Raw genomic sequence first — 13,822 nt, 5'->3', positions numbered from 1 at the left:
ACTCTAATGGTCTTAGAGAAATGTTTCCTTTTCTCTATCTTCACAAACTATCTTAATCTTTGATTGCTAACTATATGAGTGGCTTGGAGGGTGAAGATCTGAAATTTCTCTTCTCTTTGTTTCCCAGTTAGAGTTTCTGACATGATGTATCTTTTTATGACAGTACTGAATGACTCTTGTAAGGGAAATGCATGGGCTGACCTTGTGAGGGACTTAAGGAAAGCTGTAGAAACTTTGCTAAAGTTTCTCCCAGAGAGTTGGTGGGCTGCATATTGAGTAGTTGTTCTCTGTCTTTCACTGAGATCACCCATGTCTAGAAGTTTGACTACAACCAGGCAAAAACCAGGACTGATGAAGGGGAGAGAAATGTAAAGTGGAAATGTGGTTAGCTGCTTTCCCTTCTGGAGCTGCCTTCTGTTTTGAAAGCTGTCTTCAGTGCTCTGAAACCCTGCTCATATGATGAGGAACAGGCTGTATGAAAAACTTTTTATAACCGTTCTCTTTTCATCTTCCAGAGACAATTTGGAGTGGCTGGCCAGGGCCACTAACTGGGCTAAGTTTACTGCTACTGCCAGCTTGGGTGTTATACACAAGGTAACACTGCGTTTGTTTCCCTCTGCTCAGTGTAAATGCTTGACTTGTGGACACTGAAAATATTGCAGTGGGGATTCTGAATGGTGTCTGCATTCCAGTGGTGCCTAAACACTAATGTACCCAGCATAGCTGGAGCATATTTTGTGTCTTTGCCCTAAAAAGCTGTCCTTATATTATTTTGTCTGGTATCTGATACAATTTATGGCATGTTTTGTTAAGAATCAAAAAGGTTCTAGGATAGCATGGCCCAAGGAGAGAGTATTTTTCCTAACACTTCCTTTTTCAGTTGAACAGATTCAATAGTTTCTAGCTGTTAAAGCTGCAGATGTTTCTTAAGTGACATACCAAAGGTCCTTACTGCAGTGAGTTTCACTAAGTTTGAGTGGTGCCCCATGGCACTGAAACACTGATTTTTGTGGAAAAAGTAATGTCTGTAATATATTTTTCTCCTGACATGTTTAAATATTATCATGTAATGTCTGCTGTTTTTTCACCTGTCGCTTCCCCTGTCCTCCCTTCCTGCTGGACATCCAGGGTCATGAGAAAGAAGCATTGCAGCTAATGGCAACTTACCTGCCCAAGGACACCTCTCCAGGGTCAGCCTACCAGGAGGGAGGAGGTCTCTATGCCTTGGGTCTCATCCATGCCAACCATGGCGGGGACATCATCGACTACTTGCTGAACCAGCTGAAGAATGCCAGTAATGATGTGTGTAATGGGCTCAGTAATGAGCCTTTGTTTTGTTGGCAATATGCAGGAGGGTGCTGGCTGGTTTAATAGTGAGAGGTAGAGGTAATTAAGACTGTGGTAGCAGTGTGGTACTTAGACCTCTGGGCATTAAAGGTTGGTTTTAACAACCTGTTGCTCAAGGTTTCGGTAAGATTTTTAGGAACTTCTTACATACTTGACAGGGACTGTAGCTTCATCATATTTACTACTTGTTATATCTACTTTGTTTTGCTAATGGACCTGCAGTATTCAGGCACTGTTATTGTTTACAGCTTAGTTGTCAAGGAAATAAGCCACAAAATGTTTCTGCTGACCTGTAGTTTTAATGTATCTTGTACAACAAAGAGTGTTTTACTTCACGACTTACTGTTGGTAGACCTCTATGAAAAATATATTTTTAAGTTCGGAATAGATAATTTTCCCAGCATGTTCCCTTCTTTTCCTTGTGGAATTTTAGATGACTTTTTAAAAAAATTCTGTGAACAGATCCCACTTGTCTTACTGCAGATATATCCATTGTTAGAACAAAAGAAGTTATGGATTGTTTACCTTTTTATTTAAAAGCTATAACTAGTCATCAGTTTTTACACATGGCACAGATTTATGGTTTTACATAAATCATTAGGTGGGAGAAAGGATCTTGAAGTTACTAGAAAGTCTTCTGTGCTATGTGTAAAGATTCTGTTACTCATTGTTTATGGGCTTTTAAACTGTTTCTATTCTATTTTCTGCCTGTTTCATTGGACCTACTGCCTGAGACTGTTAAAGTGGTATTTCTAGCAGGTCAAGGGATCATTTTGGGTTCGTTTGGGGATAAAAGTTTGCAGGTTTATATTGATGGAAAGATGTCTACTTCAGCTGAAGCCATACTGTTCCCTGTTTTATGATGACTGAACTTGCTTATGCTTCTCTAGATTGTGCGACATGGTGGCAGCCTGGGCTTGGGGCTGGCTGCCATGGGGACAGCACGTCAGGATGTGTACGACCTGCTGAAAACAAATCTCTACCAGGATGATGCAGTGACAGGTAAATGTTCTGCTTTCAAAGCAAATAACCATCTGAGGCCTTATCAGGCACCTGAGGTTTTTTTTTCCCCTATGTTTTCTGTTAGCAGAACCATAGATTGTTTCTAGTTGTGTTTTATTTACTGACCTTTTCCTGATAAGTGTGATTCTTTAGTTATGTATCAGTAATGTTCAGAGGTCCTGGCATGACTGTGGTACTATGCCAAGTTTTGATAAGACATGCTAGGTCTTTAAACAGTCAGTTATTTTGTTCTGTTCTTTGCCTTGTCATTTTTGTTTAGTGTGGCTGATCTCCAGAGCCACGTGCTTTTTTGAGCTGAGAGATATGCGTGGAGAAGCTTGTGGGAGCCACTGCTGCATTGGTTGGGTCTCATAGGAAAATTACCTCAGCAGCTCTTGGCCCAAGGAGGCAATAATTGAAAAGAAATTGTAGTTGCAAGCCCGTTTGGCCATGAATAATGGACTTGCTGGGCACGGTGATGTCCGGAAGTGATCAATTGGCCTACGTCTGGTGTGATTCTCTTGATGCAGTATTTACTGCTTTTGGGAGCAGAGTAGGCTTGATTTTTTTCTATCTTCTGTACTTTTCAGGTGAGGCAGCTGGCCTGGCACTGGGGTTGGTTATGCTGGGATCTAAAAATGCCCAGGCTATTGAGGACATGGTTGGCTACGCACAGGAAACCCAGCATGAAAAGATCCTGCGAGGCCTTGCAGTAGGAATTGCTCTGGTCATGTATGGGAGGATGGAGGAGGCAGATGCCCTCATTGAGAGTCTCTGCAGAGATAAGGTAAATTGAACTGTGACTTAATTCCTGACTCTTGTGTTACACAGCTGGCCTTCCTGTCTGTTTGTGAATCTCCAGCTATGGTGGGTTGGCTGTTTTGAACCAGAGGAGTTTTTACAGAAGTCTGAAGTGGGACCATTTCACAAGTTGCTTAGCTCTAATCAAAAATACAAGAATGACAGTGCTTAGTTGTGTATTTCTTTAGCCTCATACTTGGTCATCATAGTCATGTGAGGAGCAACAGGGAGTAGAACAGTGGTTAAAAACAGGAGAGGCTTGCTGTAGGTGGGTCATCCCAAGGCTCTAGTAGTGGTCAATAGCAGATAGCAATTAAGAAGCAGAATGACATCGCTGCCCTATACTCTTTGGCAGCCTGCAGCATAGAACCTCAGTCCCCCTGAAATTGGTAATGACAACCCTGCTTTGGTGATTGTCCTGTTACTTGTCCCAAATAAACAATTAAGCAATGAGGCTGACTTGTGACCAGGTCACAGGTTGCAGATTCAAGACACAAGAATGGAACAGATTTAAAGTCAGAATTATTGAGTCACTGGATGGATGTTAGATATTGATGCTTTCTCTTCCAGGATCCAATTCTCCGTCGTTCTGGCATGTACACTGTGGCTATGGCATACTGTGGCTCAGGAAACAACAAGGCTATCAGGCGCCTGCTGCATGTGGCTGTAAGTACTGTGGCCTTAGGAGCACATAGGAAGAAATTTGTGGTGAGGAAGCAAGCACATCACTTGGTCAGGCTTTGTGTCTGCAGTGTTAATATTCTGGTCCAAATCAGAGGCTGTGAAGTGATGAAAGCTTTTCTTATTATTAGTAGAATTAACAGGGCTTTCTGACATTAGGGTAAGGAGACTTTCAGACTTTCAACCTGGTACCACAGAAAAGGAAGCTATTAAAAATTAAAACATGAACCTAAACTACCTGGGTAACAGGTTTGCGGTGAATAGTCTGTGTAATGATGGGCTGGAGAAAAAATAGCTTTAGCACTAAAAGATGAGGTCTGTCGTTTGATCATCTTGCAGTCAGTGTGTGGACATGGGTGAGGCTGTTTGGGCTAAGGCTGAACATGATTTTAACTAACTTTCTCTATAATCCTTTCTTCTTGATTAACTGACACCTGGCCTGAAACGTTGCAAAATCCTCAAGTGCTGTAACTATATTCTGAATGTCCTGTTTTTCCTTTTTTAGGTGAGTGATGTGAATGATGACGTGAGGCGGGCAGCTGTGGAGTCACTTGGTTTCATTCTGTTCAGGTAAAGTGTCTTTCTTGGTTACTCCTGCACAGCCTTCAATTTAATGTCTGTTACTTTTTCAGAAAATGAGTATGCTACTGCTTTCACAAAATGACTCAACTGCTAATTGAATGGATTTTTAAAAGTTAAAAAACTGAGAGATTGGTTTAGAATTAGAAGCCTTCCTTAATGTTCAGCAGATATTTAATGAGTCTTTCTGTAGGTTTCCGGACTTGTCTTAATTGTCTGAACAGAGCTAGATGAAGTTGACAAATAGAATGAAAAATTAATATTTACAGGATTGAGAGTTAATTAAAAATTAAACATACCGTGCTTGTGCCAAGCTCTTAAGGGCAGCAGTACTCAGACAAATATATCTGCCTAATGGCTATGTAAAATGTTGTTACTTGGATTAAAAAAAAACCTGAAGGAAGATCTTGAAATAGTCTTTGTTTCTTAAGTATCTACTGTAAAACCCTGACAAGTTACTAGACTTACATTGTAACATTAGCCTATCACAAAATTGTCACAATGTTTCATTTGGTTGTCTAAAGTGAAACGTTCTGCTGAAATGTTATTTTGTGGGGCCTTCCATTTTCTTGGCTAAGGTTTGAGGTGGGTTTTTTATTTTTCTTTTAAATTAGGCTGGGGAATTAGAATGTTCCCCAAGGACTACACCTTCATCTGCTTGTACAGTAATCTGTGTAATCTGAGCACTGAGCCAAACTGCAGCCTGTGAATGTGACTGAGAGGAGGTAGTGCATGCTTGGGTCTGTAATTGTAATTTAAAAACCTTTGTTCACATCTTTGGGTTGGTCACCGTCCTTAAAAGCAGAATGAGAGGTTCTTAAAGATGGGGTTAAAACCTGGGCTACTGATGTGAGCCGCCAGTTCTTCTGTAACAAAGTATTTCCTAAAGTGCACATAGAAGTGACTGTGCACTGTTCCATGTTATCTGAAAGATAATTGAATGTGGACAGGACAGATTCTCTCTGTGGGCAGCAGGAGTCTCCCAAGTGCTTCTGCTCTGTTGCTTCCAAGCAGCACAGCTTGTTCCTCACTGCACAGTGATCTGTGCCTCTTCTGAAGCCAAGAACTGACTTCTGTGTCTGTGTACAGAACGAAAATTCCGTGCACGCCTTCCATAGTTTCAGACATCTTTTTTCAAAACAGGTTGTGACAAAACCCTTTTGATCTCAGATTTCAGTGTAATTTTTCTTTTCAACAAATGGAAAACACAATTGGACATCGATAGCTTCTACCAAAATAAGAAACTTTCAAGGCTCTAAGCTAAACCATTTATCGTGTGCTGGCATCTTGCTGGAGCAACATAGTTCAGGGCCTGTTCTCTCCTTATCCAGCAATGAGGAAATGAGTGACATCATCTTTGACTCTTTCACCTGCTGTGCAGTGGGTTCAGATGTTATCCTGCCTCTTCCCTTCCATTTCTGGAGACTTGCAGTCCAGAACCTACTTGCACAATAAGGACTAACATTTCCCTGTAAATTCCAGTATCCGCCTTACTTGGTAGTCAAGGACTTAAACTTTTTAGCTGATTATCACTGGCTTCTGGAGGCAAAATGTTTGTGTCAGGCTGTGGTAGTTGCAAGCACTTTTCACTTGGTAACTAGTTGTGTGCTCTGGAGCAGCTCAACAGTGTAGTTACACAGAGACATAAAGACCAAGTGAGTTGTGAGTTTGTCAGATTTCACAGCTAAAGTGGCATTTCTTTCTTAAGACTGTTGTTTGTTGAAGTCTAACTGGATTTACTTGTAAAGGTGGCTTACACAGCATTGAGTACTGTCAAAGAGTCAGTGATTTGTCAGCTGTTGGGTATACAGAACTTTTGCATGAAATGTTTTGTGATGGGAGGTGAGCAGGTCTGGGACACAGTGGGCTAAACCCCAGAAATTAATCTCGTCTTAGTTGAAGGAAACATGACTGTATCTCCTGTGAGAAGAGTTCTCATTGAATTTTTTGTATGTGGTTCCAGAAGGGGAACTGTGAAGTCAGGATTGAAATAAGAAAATACATTTATTTAATGCAGTCAACATTTTTCTTGGGGAATTCATGGCATTAGTGTAGGATTGAACATGCTGGAAGTGTGAATTCGTCTGCTGGGTTGTACACTGCAGCAGCAGGAGTATGCTCAGACTTGTCCTTCTGTCTGTTCCTCCTATAGGAATAGTAAAATCCATGTAAGGGTGGAGGTTGCACAGCCAGAGGGTGGTAATTTCCTTCAAAGCACCATTGTTTGAACGTGACAGAACTACAACCCACAAACTCACGTTGTGTCATAAATATCCAGTTTGTTTTCTCCTGTTGTTACAACTATCTGTGAATAAATGTTCTTCCTCTTGAATTTGAACTAAAAGTGTCGTAAACGTCACAAAACTGCTAATTTTAGGTAATGCATCTGCGCAGCAGAACATTCTGTAAGGCTTTGCTGTCCTTGTTTTCCTCTGTGAGTCTTCCCTGCTATCACATACATACAACCCTGTATACACTCAAGCCCCTATCTTGACTTTTATGGTTGGTTAATGAAAGCAGCACAGTATCAAAATAAGATGTGGTAGAACATAATGTAATAAAACATGACATTTAGTTTTCAGAGCAATGAGGTTTTACTTGCATTTGAAGATTAACTCTTTTATATTTTTTAAAGCAGAGAAATTTTTCTATATTTTTATTCAGTTTGAATTATTAGAAAAAATCTACAAAAGAATGTATGTGGATTTTTTCATTATTCAAAATTCGTTAATCAAGGTTTAGTCTAGGTTCTGAAGTTTTACCTAAGAACTTTCCAGTGTGCTATGAAAGGTAGTAAATTGCCCAGTTATAATCCCCCAGGGGATTGGGGGAGCAGGCGTTGGTGCTGCTGTAACAGCTTCACTCTGGGATGTTGGATGCACCCTTGCCTGGCTGTGGGAATGTCTGCAGGCAAGTCACCCAAGGGAGCAGAACAGAATGAATCATACTGCTTGAGTGCAGCATACACTGTAGGTCCTATTCATATAGCACAAAACTTCTTATCCTATTCTTGGGCTCCCCAAAGCTTTCCAGGGGACCCTGTATGTAGAACTGAATCTTGAGCAGCAGCGTTGCTGCTGGTAGTTCTGTTTTTGCTCTTTAGAAGCAGTCCACAGATACAGACTGGGAATGGAAAGCACAGCTTGCTGGCTATAGGACTTGGTGTGGCTTTTTTCCCCTCTTGGCTTAGTGCCATACAGAAATTAGGCACTAGTTGTGTATTTTGTAGCTGATCATTTTCATGCCACAATATTAAATTATAAAATGCACTGGTGCAAGAGAATTGCTTCAAAACTGTCTCGTCTTTTCTTTCTTTTCCTGTCTAATAAAACAGTCAAAATTGTGTGGTGCAAAAACCTGAGGCTTTATGTCTGCTTTCTTTTTAAAAATGGCCACCTCTTACAGGAGGCACTTCTAAGTAAAATGTTATTGTGAAGTGACACAGAGGCATGAATAAAGCTTGGGATGTTTGGAGCTTGCAGAGTGGATGCAGGGCTGAACAAGAAGCTGTATTGTGAAATAGGAAGAAAAGAAGTGATGTATTGACTTGGCCACTCTCAGATGTCTCCTTTCCCAGTCCTGATCCTTTTGCCAGTGATCACAGATAGCAAACTTACCTTCTTGTTGTTGTTTGTATACTGGTGGCTCTTTCTACTGAAGTGGTTTGTGAAATATTTATGACTGCTGGAAAACAGCATTTAAGGCGTTTGTGATTTCTGGCTAGTTCTTTTTTAAAGACTATTATGATGAGATGGAAAACATGATAAATTTAAAGTGTTTTGCTTTTTAAAAATGGAAAGAATTATTTTTTATCCTAATTTTTACTGCTTTAGATCACGAATTTATCTTTGTTGATATTGCAGAGTGAGATGTGATTGGATTATGTAGTCAGTCTTATTTTTATATAGTTACAGCAGTGCTGCAGTGCATCTAAACACTTCAGTTTATATCCAAAATGAGGAGGTAGATGTTTTATGGATAAAACAAATCTGATTAGGGAGAAAGCTTCAATATGGGATGCAGCAGTGCTTGCAAGCATGAGCTAAAAGGTTTAATGCTCTCATAGCAGTTGTTAAATCCAGGGGAATGAGAGTCATGGGGAAGTGGGACTTGAGTTGTAGAATACTGCTTTTGTCTTGATGCAATACTGTTGGGAAAAGGCTAAGGGCAGAAGAGGGAATAATGCAGCCTCTAGAGAGTCCCAAAAGGAAGATGCAGTCTCAGCTGATAAGCGTAGGCTACCCAAACACGAAGAGCTCTGTATGGCTTCTGTTCAGTTTTTCATTTTAGGATGATGCAAGTGAAATAGTAATGTTTCCTGCTTTTGTATTCTTTGTGTTTACATAGCCTTTGGTATTTTAAGGCTATATATTTGTTTTAAGGCAAAGATCAGGTACATGGATTTTATTCCAGGAAGACTTGGACAGTTTGTTTTCTTTATATCCTCTAAACTACCTTTATCCAGAAGGCAGATGGCAGATGATCTGGATAATTGAGTATTGAGGCTGACAGTCACTCTAATGTGATCTGCACCAGTAACTTTTTCAACATTTTAATTGTGAAGAGGAATTTACAAGGGGAAACATATTTGCTTGTTAATTTTTGCATAGGAAAATTAAAAGGGTTTTGTTTACAATCCAATACATTTTGTCTTATTCAGTAGTCCTGGGAGAGGAGAATGAAGGTGTCTTTCAAAGAAATAGCAGCAGAAATCTTATTACAATCAATAGAAGCCTTAGACTTTCACTGAAGTCCTTTTGGGTTTGAACATGCCTTTATTTGAACTTGAAACAGAGCTGTGTGTCTTCAGTGACCAAGCTGGAGTGAATTGGAGAAGTCCCTTGGCTTCTGGCAAAACTAATCCAACTTCTAATGAGAATTGTAGGTTTACAATCAGATTGCACAAATACATTCATTCTTTCAAGCAATGCACTATGACATCTTGCATTAATTCTTCCCTGCTGTTTTCTCTTAGTTCTAAACTATTTATATGCATGAAATTTTACTTAGGAAAGCAGGGCTCAGAGCCTTATATTACTTGAGAGCTTTTGAAAATCTCAGTGAGTGTTTCAACTTCCTACTGTAAACTGGAATGTCCACACTCGTAAATAAATTAAAGATTGGTGTGAATCTGATACTTTAGCCTTGTGTCCTGCTGAAAACCCAAAAGCATTCCTTCAGGAAGTTGCTTGCTCCTAAGGGCCTAAAATGCTGCTTATAGTGCCTTTAATGAACCTTTAAGATCATATATAAAGATTTCAGATCACTCAATCATAATGTGTATGAGTCCAGTATGTTCACCCTCCTCTAATTCCAGAAAATTATTTTCCATTTCCAAGACTATGCACACTAAGGATTTCTAACTGGCTAATTGAGCAATTTAAGCAGTGAGATTTGTTACTAATTTGGGTTTCTGACCAAGTCCTTGAATTTGCTAGAAAGCTACTGTTCGGCAACAAGTTTCAAATTAAGTAATCAAAAATGCTGAGATTCTTTGAGCCTTTAAATGAAGTTGATGGATCTTTTTTAATGGCAAAAGCTTCCTGTTGGATTTTTAAGGAATATTGATATACATCTTGCAGAATAAAAGGCTCATTTGTTGTGCAGGGTTTAATGAATATGAAAGTGAGTTGCCATTACCTGTGTAGAGTGTTTGTAAGGAGGATCCTTTAGGCAGTATAAAGCTCTTAATTTTTAAGAGGATGATGTTGTTTTTCAGAGGATGAAAACCTGAAGAGCTGCATGCAAGGAATTGTAGCTGTGGCTTGACAAATAGGATTGACATGAATTATTTTAAAAATGAGTAAAAATGGGCACTTTTAGCAAGCCATCTTTCCTATTTTTGTACCTAGCTCCCCATAGTAAAATGAAAATGCTTCCTCTCTTCTACAGTGCAAAAGTCTTCCTTTTCCACTGGACAAAACAGTGTTTCTCATGGGAATGAACACTGATAGTAAACACCATGTTGTTATGCCAAGGCAAAATTATGGAAGTTACTTCTCCTCTGACTATTGTTTTTGCCATGTTAATGGTTGCCTAGAGAGCCAAAGGGGAAGTAAAACAAAGGAGGGCTTCTGAGCACTTGTACATAGGCATCTTTATCAATATGAAGAAAGAAATCTTATGTTTCATGGTAATATTAAGTCAGTGCTGAGAACTGGCCAGAACTCTGAGACTCCTGGCTCCAGTTTGCAAGGCAAAAAGCCAGAAGAGCTCTGGCAAATGCTCTGCCTCCTTGGGCTCCAGTGTCCCATGTTGTTCAGTATGCTTTTACCAAGTTTACTATGTTTCCATTGCTTTACTCTTTAAGTCTGATGTTACAGCAGCCTAGAAGAAGATTCAGGGGAGTAATGCTTTTGTTTTCTTATACCAGCTTGCATTGATGTGGATTTTTGCACAACGAGAAAAGAGTGTAGAAAAACACTTTCTGTGTAGCACTATAAAAAAAAAATCCTGCATGCCTCTTGTGTGCAGGTGATACAGCATCAGTTTATAGCATCAGCCTCCCTTCTCAGTGCCTTCTGCTTAACACTTGATTTTTTAAACTGTATTTGCATTTGAAAATTGATACTACTATGGCCTAGTGTGATATAGTCAGGAAGAGTTTTAAACTTGTAGGATACAAGATAACTGAATAATACATTTTTCCAGCTGCCTATAAGTTTAGTAATAAAATCTGAGCTAAAGGCCTGCAGTTTATAGAACTCCAGATGGTTTAGGACTGGCTTTACAAAATGAGTTTTATATCACCACAGCAGAGATTAATGGAGTTTCTTGCTTCTCTGTTTCTCAGGGTGACTTAAAGGTTGGGATTTTATTTGGTTGATTTTTCTTGGTTTTATCTGTTTCTTGTGGGTTTGGTTGTTTTGTTTAGCTTTTTGTAAGGTAATCCCTTTATTTGCATTTCAAGACACTCTTATTAGGCTTTCAACTCCATTATTTTCCTCTCTGCAAGACTGCTGAGTCCTTATGTCCATGTCTGTGCTATAATTTTTAATTAGATAGGCAGACAGAACATTGACTAAATATCTCCTAATGTATTTTAAATAATTAAACAACAAAACAACCACCATACTTCTCCATTGTTCTTCTAAAGTATGATTCCCATAGTGCTTGGATATTGCAGAACAGCTTTGACTTTAATCTTGCTTTTCTGTAGTTTAAAAAGAAATGAAGTATGCCAGATAAAGGTCTTTGTGATAATGAGAAAAGTTGAACTAGGTAACTTTAAGTTATTATTTTATGGAGTGTGTAGAGGCTATATAGCTGGCCAGGTGGCTGGTTTGGCATGGGCTAGATTCTGAAAGAACTGGGAACATTTTGCTTCAGAAAAAGGAATCCCTTTTTTCTTTGTTAAATGGGAGCTATGTGACCACTTTCTCCTGTAAGAATGTCTTCTGTTCTACAACCAAGTGACTGCAAAGCTTTTATCAGTTATTATTTAGGTTGCTATCTTTATGAAAGAAGATGGAAGCTATAAAAATACTCTCACTTTGCAGCCAGCATATAAAACATATTTTATACATTTGTGTTACCTAAAGATTATGCTTGTGGGTGTAGCCTCCTGTCTTGCTTGTCAATACCATCGGAGTAGTGTTGTTTTTACTGACCATACAACAAACTGGTGCTTTTTTACAGGACCTTGCAATGCTCTCATCATGTCTTACTAATGAAGGTGATGTCTTTGCTCATACCTGTGCTCGTAGATACAGTTGCTAAAACAAGATCTCTGCTGTCTATTATATTTTTTTTATTTCTTAGTTCTGCATCTTCTCTTAATCTTTTTTCTCGCTCTGTCCTCCTGCTTTCCAAGGCTGTTGCCTGATTCTCAGCTTGTTTGTTTTGTCAGTGGACAAGCAATGAGCAATGTCTTCTAACACTTAGCACGTCAAGTGGAAGCATGGAATGTGCAGGCTTTCTTCCTGATGTGTTTCTGTCTATGGAGAAATTTTCTCTCCCTGTAGGAAGACTGGATTTTTGATTAGTCTCTAGTCCTTTAGATTGAGGTTTGTGTTTGCTGACTGAACTCAGTAACTGGAACATGCTGAGCTTCTGTTTACAGTTACTAAAATTGAGAAATCTGTATACTGGCTTGAGAAAATACCATCTCTGTTGGGTCAGACTTTTTCAAGGATTATTTCCTGTTGGTGGAGGTCTAAGCACTGATTAAAAAGAGGCCTTGGAATCTTTCTCTGTGGGACACTTAGGGCAAATTACTCCATGTGTAAGACGGATTGTAAACTTGACAGCTATACAAGAACAAGGTCAGATACCTCTCAGTTTTTCTAGATGCTGTGAGCCAGCTGTGGTGTTTCTGCTGGAAAGGGAAAATTTAAATTGTTGAAAGTAGATGATTGCTGCCTGCTATGTGAATGTTTTTTGTTTGATTAATATGGATTTATTTAAGTATCAAGAGAGTTTTCAAAGATGACTGCTTCTTGCTTTCTGACATTTGGGCAGTAACCCCTCAAGAATGGTGTTTGCCTTTTGGTGTTACTCTTCATGAAGCTTGCTTCCTGCATTGCAAATTATGTTTTTAAATTTTTGTTGTGATCACTCTGTGCATGGGTGTGATTGCACCTTTAACTGGTTCCAGAGCTCTGGGTTAAATAAGGCACTGTGATGTATTCAGCTACATACCTGGAAGTTTTAGGGAGTTTGGGGTTTTTTTATTCCTATTCCCTCCCTGTTTGAGCTTCAAAGTAATCTAGATCTTGTTGAAAGCATTTGATTCTCAAATATTTTTAAGTGCAGGTGTCCACAGTCCATCAATTCTGGCTTTTACGTACAGAATCCTCTTAAACAGATTTTGATTAAGGGAAGAGGAGGGAGAGCAGTTAGAATTTACTCTGATTTCAGTGGTTAGTGGTTATCACCAAAAAGGGGTGGAAGGAGACAACTTACTGCAAGCACCACTGATGTATTTTTAATGCCTTCTCCTGAAACTCTCTGGCAGTTGTTATGGAAGGCTCTGTTTTGAGCTTCCATATGTTTTAAATTAAATATATATAAATAAATGTTGGAAGGACATGTTATCTTTAGTACTTTCTGTTCTGCAGATGAAAAAACCTAAGCCTTCTTCTGTACATAATTTTAGTGTAACCAAAGAATGCTGAAAATATTAAAAATGAAAACAAAGCCTGAACTGAAAATTTTACTGTAAATGGAAACTATTGAAAAAATGGTGAGCTGGCTGCTTGCTGTAAGAACTTCAGTACGTTGGGGAAATCTGATTTCCTTTCCTGAAGAGAGATGGTCTGGAGCTGTCAGAAGGTTCTAATTTCCCAAATGACAGACTCTGGTAGCTTGTGTGGATTGTGAGGATTGACTCTTTCTATGAATTCTGTGCTTGCATGGAGGTCTTGAGCATGTTTGAGAGACTGCAAATTGGGACCTGTAATCCTATGCCTTT

General features: G+C 39.2%; 1 protein-coding gene across 1 annotated transcript in view; it reads left to right on the top strand.

The window, feature by feature from the left end:
• PSMD1 (proteasome 26S subunit, non-ATPase 1) overlaps positions 1 to 13,822 on the top strand; it is a 63,413-nt gene that overhangs the window by 10,665 nt on the left and 38,926 nt on the right. The window contains exons 11-16 of the mRNA XM_085069290.1: positions 516 to 594; positions 1,129 to 1,302; positions 2,238 to 2,349; positions 2,940 to 3,136; positions 3,721 to 3,816; positions 4,337 to 4,401. Coding sequence (XP_084925416.1) covers positions 516 to 594; positions 1,129 to 1,302; positions 2,238 to 2,349; positions 2,940 to 3,136; positions 3,721 to 3,816; positions 4,337 to 4,401 — 723 coding nt within the window. The remainder of the gene's footprint in view (positions 1 to 515; positions 595 to 1,128; positions 1,303 to 2,237; positions 2,350 to 2,939; positions 3,137 to 3,720; positions 3,817 to 4,336; positions 4,402 to 13,822) is intronic.

Source organism: Lichenostomus cassidix, chromosome 9 (assembly GCF_008360975.1).
Source record: "Lichenostomus cassidix isolate B80296 chromosome 9, HeHo_3.0, whole genome shotgun sequence".
NCBI classification, from domain to species: Eukaryota; Metazoa; Chordata; class Aves; order Passeriformes; family Meliphagidae; genus Lichenostomus; species Lichenostomus cassidix.
This window is presented reverse-complemented; position numbering and strand designations above follow the sequence as displayed.